Source organism: Lepus europaeus, chromosome 1, assembly GCF_033115175.1.
Source record: "Lepus europaeus isolate LE1 chromosome 1, mLepTim1.pri, whole genome shotgun sequence".
NCBI classification, from domain to species: Eukaryota; Metazoa; Chordata; class Mammalia; order Lagomorpha; family Leporidae; genus Lepus; species Lepus europaeus.
In genome coordinates this window covers 160,617,499-160,627,686 of record NC_084827.1, presented here as the reverse complement: position 1 = coordinate 160,627,686, position 10,188 = coordinate 160,617,499, and the positions used below count along the sequence as shown (strand labels likewise).

Below are 10,188 nucleotides of genomic sequence, written 5' to 3'. Positions count from 1 at the left end.
ACCGGTCCTGCTCTGGGAGGCTGCCCAGCGGCCGCCGCGGGTGGGCGGGGCCCCAGGACGGGGCGGGGCCGGCCCTGGGAGGGTGCGGAGCGCCGTCGCGGGTGGGCGGGGCCAAGGGCGGGCCTAGCACGCGTGCGCGCCTTGCGCTCCGCCCACCTCCCGTACAAATGTAGCTTGCAGTCCGGGCTCAGGGAGACGGGCGTTCGGGGCAATGGGGTCGTGGACTAAGGGCAAGAGCTGCCTGGCGGCCGGCTTGCTGCAGAACCAAGCGGCCATCGTCACCGGCGGGGCCACGGGCATCGGAAAGGCCATCTCCCGGGAGCTCCTGCACCTCGGTACGTGGGCAGGCCCCAGCGTCCAGGGCCCTGCAGCCAGGCTCGGCGGACACAGGGTTGGGGACCCCTGTGAGGGCGGGAGCCTGAGCGGGCCTCGGGATGTGTAGGTGTAGCCTGGTGAGGGCCGCGAGGGGCGGGGAGGGCAGCAGAGTCCCCTAGGAGCCCCGAGGTCCGGGCTGCTGGGCGCTCTGAGCCGGACACGCAGTGCCGGAGGCCTGAGCAAACAGCTTACGGAAAGAACTGTGCGCACCTGCGTTGGTTAACACAGTCTACAGGTCACCGGCCGATCTGAGTGGCTGGGAGGCCTGGGGAGACGTCACTGAACTGCCGACGGTTCTAAACCTCTTGAGAGTCCTCCATCGAATTCTCTTCTAGACAAGGAAAGTAACCCAAAGCGGGAAGTAGGTGCATGGCCCCTGCGATGATGGAAGCCCTCCATGCGTTTTACGACTGTAAAGTTGTGTGAAAGACAACTCTCACAATATATTAGATCTAATTTTATCTAATTAGCTAAAGAGCTCTTACAAACAGAAGGGCCAGCACACTGATAGAAAAATAGTCTTACGGTATGGACTAAGCATTCCAAAAGAAGACTACGAGAAAATAATCAACCTTATTGACTATTAAATGCAAAGTAAAACAGTGAGGTACCATTGTTTTCCTAACAAAATTTTAAAACATTCGGAATAGTGAGAAAGGCAGGCCTTTGGAGAAAAGACCCAAAGCCTTTATGATGGTCATACTCTCTGACCCTGTAACCTTTCTCAGGAATTTACTGTAGGGAAATGATCAGAGCCAGGTAAAGATTGGTGCCCAAGAATGTAATGTCATCTGGGTAGTGAGACATTGGAAATAACCTCAGCATTATGTGCACAGTAGTAAATTAATAGCTGAAATATGCTACCCTCTGATTATATTGCTGTTGAAGACTCCATTTGGAGAAAGACATGCTATTTATTTATAAGAAGCAGGCTTTTAAACAAAACAGCTTTCCATTTTGATTCTTAATGAAAAACGCATATCCACAAACAGACTGGAAGGACATTTATAACATTGTTAGCATTTTTTTCTGAAAATAATTTTAATTTTGGGTGGTTAGACTTGCCTTCATATTTCAAATATCTTTTTAAAATGAACATGTAGGGGTCCTTTGATTGCCATTTATGTTTCCAAGATCTGGCATAGTATGACCTAAAAAAACCAAAAACGTATTGTACACATGTCTCTTGACCTTAAGTGAGATTATGTCCCCATAAACTCATAGTGATTGGAAAATACATTTAATGATCCTGACTTACTTCAAATCATAGCGTAGTCTAACTTACCGTAGGTGTTCTCAGAACATTTACATTAGTCTACAGTTGGGCAAAATCATCTAACACAGAGTGTATTTTAAGGTAAAATGTTGAATACCTCATGCGATTTATTGAATTCTATAGGGAAAGTGAAAAATAGAATGGCTGCATAGGTTTGCTTTCACACCATTCAAAAGTTAAAAAAAAATTGTTAAGTTGCACCATTATAAGTTGGGAACTGATTGTATTTGAAAATATACATACTGTAGTATGTACTGATGGTCCTCTTCCCCACTTAATGCTGTATAATTGTTCAGAATTTCTCTACAGACAAACCCCTCTACCTACAAAAGATGAGTGACTTTTCTCTCAGTCTTGGCTGGAATCAGCTTTAAGCCACAAATAAAAAAAGAAGAAAATATACATACTTTTTTTTAACACTTGATCTTAGCCAAAATTCTGAAAAGCAATCAAAATATACATACCTTTTTAATAAGTATATACATGGGAAAACATGGGAAGAAAAACATGGGAAATTAACATTTCCCTAATCTGGCCCTGGTAGAGCCTCATCTCTATCAATGTACAGTTCATTCTTTATACCAAACTCTATTAGCTTTCAGGAAAATTGATAAGAAAATCAGAATTGGTGATCATTTTATGCAAAGGCCTGATACAAGATTTCTCAACAGATTTATAGAATTCTAGTTGGACCCTTCATGGATTTGTATGTATTTGAACTTTCTTCCTGCTTGATAAATTTGCAGAGGCCAAACACTACTTGTCAGGTTTGGGGTAAAATGGCAAACTTTATCTTACTAGCAAAGGCTAAAGTATTAAAACAGTGTTTCTCTAGAAAAATACTTCATATATTTAAAAAGGACCCACATACATAATTCTTTATCATACTGGAAATGATTTCCTTTGGTGAAAAGATATAAAATAATTTTACTATGCATTTTTCATCTTATTTTTCAGTGCCAGCATTATTTTTAAAAATTGTTACATTAATCCAAATTAAGCAAATAAAATGTTAGATAATTCTTTATCCAGCATGAAGGCCACTTTTTTAAAAATGTGAATTATAATTTGTATTTGGAGGCATGGGTTTTGAAATGGTGATTATTGCTTTGACTTTTCCTTGTGCTTAGAGGACAAGAAGAGCCACTGCGTAAAAGAGAAGATGTAGCGGGAAGAATTAGGTCTCCTTTGTCTGTTGGACAGATGCTTTAGGTAGAGAGAGTCCGGATTCTGCCAGGGAATACCCAAGACCATTCAATTTGATTTCAAGTCATATCCTTGTCTTCACGCTCATCGCTCATCATTCTCTATCTCTCCAGCAGAACATAAATTAGATATGGTAGATGGCAAGGAAGTAGGAAATGCAAGTGGACATTGTGACACAAGACAATATTTAACTATTTATTTTTGAGAGACAGAGATCTTCTGTGTGCTGGTTCATTTCCCAAACGCTGGTGTTTTAGCCAGCATTGTAGCATTCTTCCCTGTAATACCTTTGCACCCTGGTTCAAGTTTGCATGCCGTGGAAAATTCTAGCAGTTAAGGTGGATGACTCTGTCAAATTTGTTATTAGGTAACAGACCTGAAGTGTGGTAATTCAATAAGATTCTAATCAGATAATCCTCGTGAATTATCCTATTGATGTTTTTATGGTATCTCTTACTAAAGGCTGTTGACAAAGTTAACATGCATTAGTTTACTTTTGTATTCCTGAGAAGGCTTTTTTTTTTTTTTTACAAAGTTTTTATTTATATATTTTTTAAAGCTATTTTATTTGAAAGGTAAAGAGAGTCAGAGACAGACAGATCTTCCATTTGCTGGTTCACTCTCCAAATGCCATTAACAACCAGGACTGGGCCAGGCTGAAGTCAGGTGTGTGAACTCCATCTTTGTGTCCTGCAAGGGTGATAGGGCCGAAGTGCTTGAGCCATCATCTTCTGCTCCCAGGGTGCACATTAGCAGGGAGCTGTATCAGAATCAGAGGAGCCAGGACTTGAACCAGGTCTTCCGTTATGGGGTGTGGGAAACCCAAGCAGTCTTAATGGCTGCACCAAATGCCTGCCCCTAAGGTTATTATTATTATTACTATTTAATTTTTTTAATTGGATTTGGGAACAGTTGTAGAGGCCTAATTTTTTAAACTCTGCTTTGTTCACTCCAAGCCCTACGCTGGGATCTGGGACTGCCAAGTGCCCATGTAGATGACAGAAAAACCAGAGCAAGAAAGGGTTAGAGCCGGGCAGAGGTGCTGGTTGACCCAAGTGCCCTATTAGTTCTTTCCATCTTAATGATCTGCTTGACCTTTGCTTCTAACTCATGGTTGCATCAGGTCTGAAGGTCAATTCTTTTTGCTCCTGGAAAGAAAAGGAAAAAGGAGTGAGGTTCTCCCTAATAACAGTATACCTTGGGTCATGTTGAATACTGCATACAGTTTGATCACCTGATTATTCTTTTTTTTTTTCTTTTTTTCTTTTTTTTTGACAGGCAGATTTAGAGAGAGAGAGACAGAGAAAGGTCTTCCTTCCATTGGTTCACCTCCCAAATGGCTGTCATGGCCAGTGCGCTGTGCCTATCTGAAGCCAGGAGCCAGGTGCTTCCTCCTGGTCTCCCATGCAGGTGCAGGGGCCCAAGCACCTGGGCCATCCTCCACTGCCTTCCCGGGTCACAGCAGAGAGCTGGACTGGAAGAGGAGCAACCAGGACTAGAACCTGGCGCCCATATGGGATGCTGGCGCCGCAGGCGGATGATTAACCAAGTGAGCCACGGTGCCGGCTCCCTTATTGTTCTTCTAAAGTTAAACTTGTCTTATAAGAAATTCATGGCAAATCTTTCAAATCTCTGCTTTATAAAACTCTCAGGCTGCTCATTAGATTTTCCAAATGCTGTCTCCATTTGTAACTTATTAAATTATAGCTGAAACTTGAAAGATACTGTTTAAAAGTATCTTATTGTGCAGTAGGTAAATCATCCTATACAACTAATACAATTCAGACCAGGTGAGAGCCTTTGAACCCTACCTTTATAAACCTCACTTGTGGGGCCAGCACTGTGGCATAGTGGGATAAGGTGCCTCCTGTAGTGCTGGCATCCCATATGGGTGCCAGTTTGAGTCCTGGCAACCCTGCTTCCAATCCAGCTCCCTGCTAATGCTCCCGAGAAAGCAGCAGAGGATGGCCCAAGTGCTTGAGGCCTCGCACACATGTGGGAGACCTGGAGGAAGCTCCTAGCTCCTGGCTTCAGATCAGCCCAATTTCAGCTGTTGCAGCCATTTGGGGAGTGAACCAATGGATGGAAGATTGTGGCCATTTAGAGAGTGAACCAGTGGACAGAAGATTCTCTCTCTCTAACTCTACATTTCAAATAAATAAATTGTAAAAAAAAAAAAAATTGAAAAAACCCTCACTCATTCGTCAAGCGTATATTGAATGTGGCTGTGTGCTTGCATAACAGACACAGCAATGACAAGGTACCTGCTCTCCGAGGGATGACAGAGGGAGGGTGCTAAGTTATTATGAAGTAGTGCAGGCCAGTATGCTGCACTGTTGTGAGGACAGGGACATGGGATAGAGCAGTGAACCTGGGGGAGTGAGAGGAGGGTTAGCAGAGCTTCCCAGGGGTGACATGCACTTTCTTTTCCCTGCTTAGAGGCAGCCGTGGCAAGCATTTCTGCTTCCTATATTATTACAGGTGTTGTGCATGCATATCACATACCACATATATGCATGTATGTGCATATATAAATGTGCATGCTGTGCGTTTAGTACATGTATTAAATATGCATATATGTAACATATTAATACATATGTGACATGTTTTATTTGAAGGATTTATGTAGGATGAGTTAAGACATAAGGCAACAATGAACAACAAGACCCAGCATTATTTAATAAGATAAGTGGGTAGTCCATCATGTTATAGCTTGGTTCCTTTACAGTGACAAATAATTTGGGGCAATATTTGACTGTATAATGCATATGGGGTTTTTTGATCTATATTTAAATAATTGACAATAATTATTTCACAGATTTAAATGTGAAATTTTAGGTTTATTTGTATTTATTGGAAAGGTAGAGTGACACACAGAGACAGAAACACAGATCTTGCATGTGCTAGCTTTATCCTCAAATGCCCACAAGGGCTAAGGATGGGCCAGGAGATAGGAACATCATCCAGGTCTCCCAAGTGGGCAGCAGGGCCCCAAGTACTTGGGCCATCACCTTCTGCCTTCCTGCATTAGCAGGGAGCTGGTTAGGAGGTAGAATGGGAACTCCAACCAAGCGCTCTGATAAGGGATACAGGCAACCCAAGTGGCCTCTTAACTGCTGCGCCAAGCACCCAGTTGAGTTTCTTTTTTTTTTTTTTATTTGACAGGTGGAGTTATAGACAGTGAGAGAGAGAGACAAAGAGAAAGGTCTTTCTTCCATTGGTTCACTCCCCTAATGGCCGCTACTGCTGGCGCTGTGCCGATCCGAAGCCAGGAGCCGGGTGCTTCCTCCCGGTCTCCCATGCGGGTGCAGGGACCCAAGCACTTGGGCCATCCTCTGCTGCCCTCCCGGGCCACAACAGAGAGCTGGACTGGGAGAGGAGCAACCGGGACTAGTACCTAGCGCCCCAAGCTGGACTAGAACCCGGGGGTGCTGCAGGTGGAGGATTACCAAGTGAGCCACGGCGCCAGCCCCCAGTTGAGTTTTGACATAGTATGTATGCATGAAACGATTACCACAATGGAGATAATTTATACATCAACCACGCCTGAATGTAAGCTTCTGCCTCTTTGTGCCATTTGTAATCTTTCTGTCCAACCTATCCCCCTTGTGCATCTGAGGCAACACTGTTCTATTTTTTATTACTATCAAGTAGTTTGTACTTTCTGAATGTTTTATATAAATGGAGTCATACAGTATGTACTATGCGTACCTGGTTTCTTTTTTTTCTTTCACTTACCATGATATTTTTAGATTTACCCATGTTGTTGGTTATATTAATGAGTGGTTCATTATTTTTTATTGCTGAGTGATATTCCATTTTATCACTGTACCACAGTTTATTCACTTATTGGTGGTCATTTGAGTTGTTTCCACTTTTTGGCTATTACAAAAGAAAATGTCTATGATCATTGTACTCAAGTCTTTGCATGGATGTACACTCTCATTACTCTTGAATACCTGGAATGTGATGTTTGGTTTGTATGATAGGTGAGTGTTTAACTTTTTAAGAAACTGACAAATTGGTTATGCCAATATATCCTCTTTTTCTATAAATTTACACTTAAATCTGTGAAATACACCTCTTCATCTCGGGCAATATTCTTTGCTGGGAAATGTTTATTAATATAGCTATTCTAGCTTTCTTTGGGCTACTGTTAGAATGTTGTATCTTTTTTTCTATTCTTTTTACTTTTAACCTCTTTGTGTCTTGATACTTGCAGTGCATTTTAGAACTTGCTTTTTCATCCATTCTAACAATATATATCTTCAGCTAGATTGTTTTAGAATGTTTACATGTGATTATCAACATAGGTGAAATTAAACCTACCATCTTGCTATTTCTATTCTTAAAGTCCCATTTGTTCTTTGTTTCCTTTTCTCTTGTTTTCTGCCTTCTTTTGAATTGGATATTTTTATAGATTTTAAGTTAATCTTTTGTTGGCTTATTTTAACTCTTCTTTTTGTTTATTTTAATATATTATAATTAAAGTGAATTGTTGCTAGATGAAAATCTTTTAAAATATTTATTTGAAAGGCAGAGTTAAAGTGAGGCAGAGGCAGAGAGAGGTCTTCCATCTGCTGGTTCATTCCCCAGATGGCCACAACGGTGGGAGCTATGCCGATCCAAAGCCAGGAGCTTCTTCTGGTCTGTTATGTGGGTGCAGGGGCCCAAGGACCTGGGCCATCTTCTGCTTTCCCAGGCCATAGCAGAGAGCTGGATCAGAAGTGGAGAGGCCAGAACTCAAACCGGTGCCCATATGGGATGCCAGCATTGCAGGCAATGCTTTACCCATTATGCCACAGTGCTGGCTCCTCTAGATGAAAATCTTATCAAAAGCAGTTTGAATAGTGCTTGCCAGGGAGCAAGCATTTAGCCTACTGGTTAAGATGCCCATGTCCCACACTGGGTTGCTAAAAGTTGATTCTCAGCTACAGCTCCAACTCCAGTTTCCTGCCAATGTAGACCTTGGCAGGCAGCAGAGATGGCTAAAGTAGTTGGTTTCCTGCCACCCACATAGGAGATCTGGATTATTGCTGGCTCCTGGGTCCAGCCCTGACCCAACCCTCTTTTATGGGCTTTGGTTGAGTGAACCAGTGAATGGGAGTGCTTTCTGTTTCTCAAATAGATTAAAAAAGTAAAAAGAAGAATAGCGCTTGCTTTCTTTTCATTGTATGCTGCATGATATGGAGCAAGCTTTTTTTCCTATGCTTTGTTAAATTGTCATATTTCTTTCTATATTTGTATCATCTTCCAACATTTTATCTTTTATACTGTCAATATCATGAAATAGTTCCCAAAGTTGCTTTGTATATGAAGATTCTTTTGGTTTGTTTCTTGGTGGATGCAGGTCCTGTAGGACATCTTCATCTTCTTTGTCAAGACCACCTTCCTCATTTATTTGGATGCCTTTCCCTTCACTGAGGTCTTCTGGCTGTGTAGCTGTAGTGTCTAGAGTGGTGAGAATGTCAATATGCACATAGCCATCTGTTCCTCTTGTAACTCTACTGACATTGCATTCTTTTTTTTTTTTAAAAAAAAGATTTATTTATTTATTTGAAAGTCAGAGTTACACAGAGAGAGAAGGAGAGGCAGAGAGAGGTCTTCCATCTGCTGATTCACTCCCCAATTGGCCACAATAGCCAGAGCTGTGCTGATCTGAAGCCAGGAGCTTCTTCCAGGTCTCCCGTGGGGGTGCAGGGGCCCAAGAACTTGGGCCATCCTCTACTGCTTTCCCAGGCCACAGTAGAGAGCTGGATCAGAAGTGGAGCAGCCGGGACCTGAACCGGGGCCCCTATGGGATGCTGGCACTACAGGCGGTGAGTTTACCCACTAAGCCACAGCGCATTAGAATGACATTGCATCCTAATTTCACTTGCAGTGTTGCCACTTTTCATTTCTTTGATTCACTTCCATCTTTACTGCCCAATCTCTCTTCTGATCATTGTTTGTTATAGAATGTTATATGGATTGACCATTGTGAATCACAGAGGCAACATAGCTACTTTCTTTGATGTCTGTGCATGAACTGAAGATGCACATGACCAATCACTAGAAGAATTGAAAGAAGTGCCATAATTAGTCACTGATCATGATGTGCACCTGCTGTTTACCTAGTGATTTGTAAACTGAAGAGTTGGCAGGGAAGTTTGTATTTTATACAAGTACTCACAGTTAATATACCTTTTTTTTTATTTAATGAATATAAATTTCCAAAGTACAGCTTATGAATTACAAAGGCTTCTCCCCCTACAACTTCCCCCCCCACCTGCAACCCTCCCCTTTCCCACTCGCTCTCCCCTTCCATTCCCATCAAGATTCATTTTCAATTCTCTTTATATACAGAAAATCAGTTTAGTATATATAAAGATTTCAACAGTTTGCCCTCACATAGCAACACAAAGTGAAAAAATACTGTTGGAGTACTAGTTATAGCATTAAATAACAGTGTACATCACATTAATGACAGAGATCCTGCATGATATTTTTTAAAAAAGATTGATTACTTTTCTATGTAATTTCCAATTTAACACCAAGGGTTTTTTTTTTTTTTTTTCATTTTCAATTATCTTTATATACAGAAGATCGCTTCAGTATATACTAAGTAAAGATTTCATCAGTTTGCACCCACACATAACCACAGTTAATATACCTTGATAACTGAAATTTGAAGCATGTTTTTTGGAGAACTGGCCTTACTTAACTAACAAAGGTAACTGGAATTAGTATGTAACTAGAGCTGAAAAAAACAAAGACTACCCCTACTGCTCCTTCTTGGCCATTGTGCTATTATTATCAAGGAGAAGAAGGGAAGAGCTTCATTTCTACATATGTTTTAAGTCTCACAATACCATGGTATACTTTTTTTGCTTTCCACAAATATCACTACCTTTTAAAGAGGTCTAAATAGAAAAAAGAAAAGCCTTTTATATTTGCTCATGTATTACCATTTCTGCTTCTCTTTCTGCTTTTATATAGATTTTGATTTCCATCTGGTATCATTTTCCTTCTGCTGTAGGGCTTCCTTTAATCTTCTTTTGTAGTGTAGTTCTACTTAGCTGAGTTCTTCCCGCTTTCATGTGTGTGAAAAAGTCATTATGTTGTCATTTTTGAAAGATATTTTCACTATAATCTTTTTTATTTTTTATTTTCAATCCCTTAAAGATATTGCTACCCTGTTTTCTGGCTTGCATTGTTTCTGAAAGAGATCTTTTTCTTTGTTGTTGTTGTTCTATGCTAAATGTGTTGTTTTTCTCTGGCTGCTTTTGAGAATGTTCTCTTCCTCATCACTGGTTTATATAATTACATCAGCAGTGTCATTTCTGGTCTGT

At 41.2% G+C, this 10,188-nt stretch overlaps 1 protein-coding gene across 1 annotated transcript in view; it reads left to right on the top strand.

Moving 5' to 3' along the window:
- The first annotated feature begins 143 nt into the window (after nucleotides 1–143).
- Nucleotides 144–10,188, top strand: part of PECR (peroxisomal trans-2-enoyl-CoA reductase) — a 35,896-nt gene continuing 25,851 nt past the window's right edge. Inside the window, exon 1 of the mRNA XM_062191361.1 lies at nucleotides 144–335. Coding sequence (XP_062047345.1) covers nucleotides 212–335 — 124 coding nt within the window. The 5' untranslated portion in view covers nucleotides 144–211. The remainder of the gene's footprint in view (nucleotides 336–10,188) is intronic.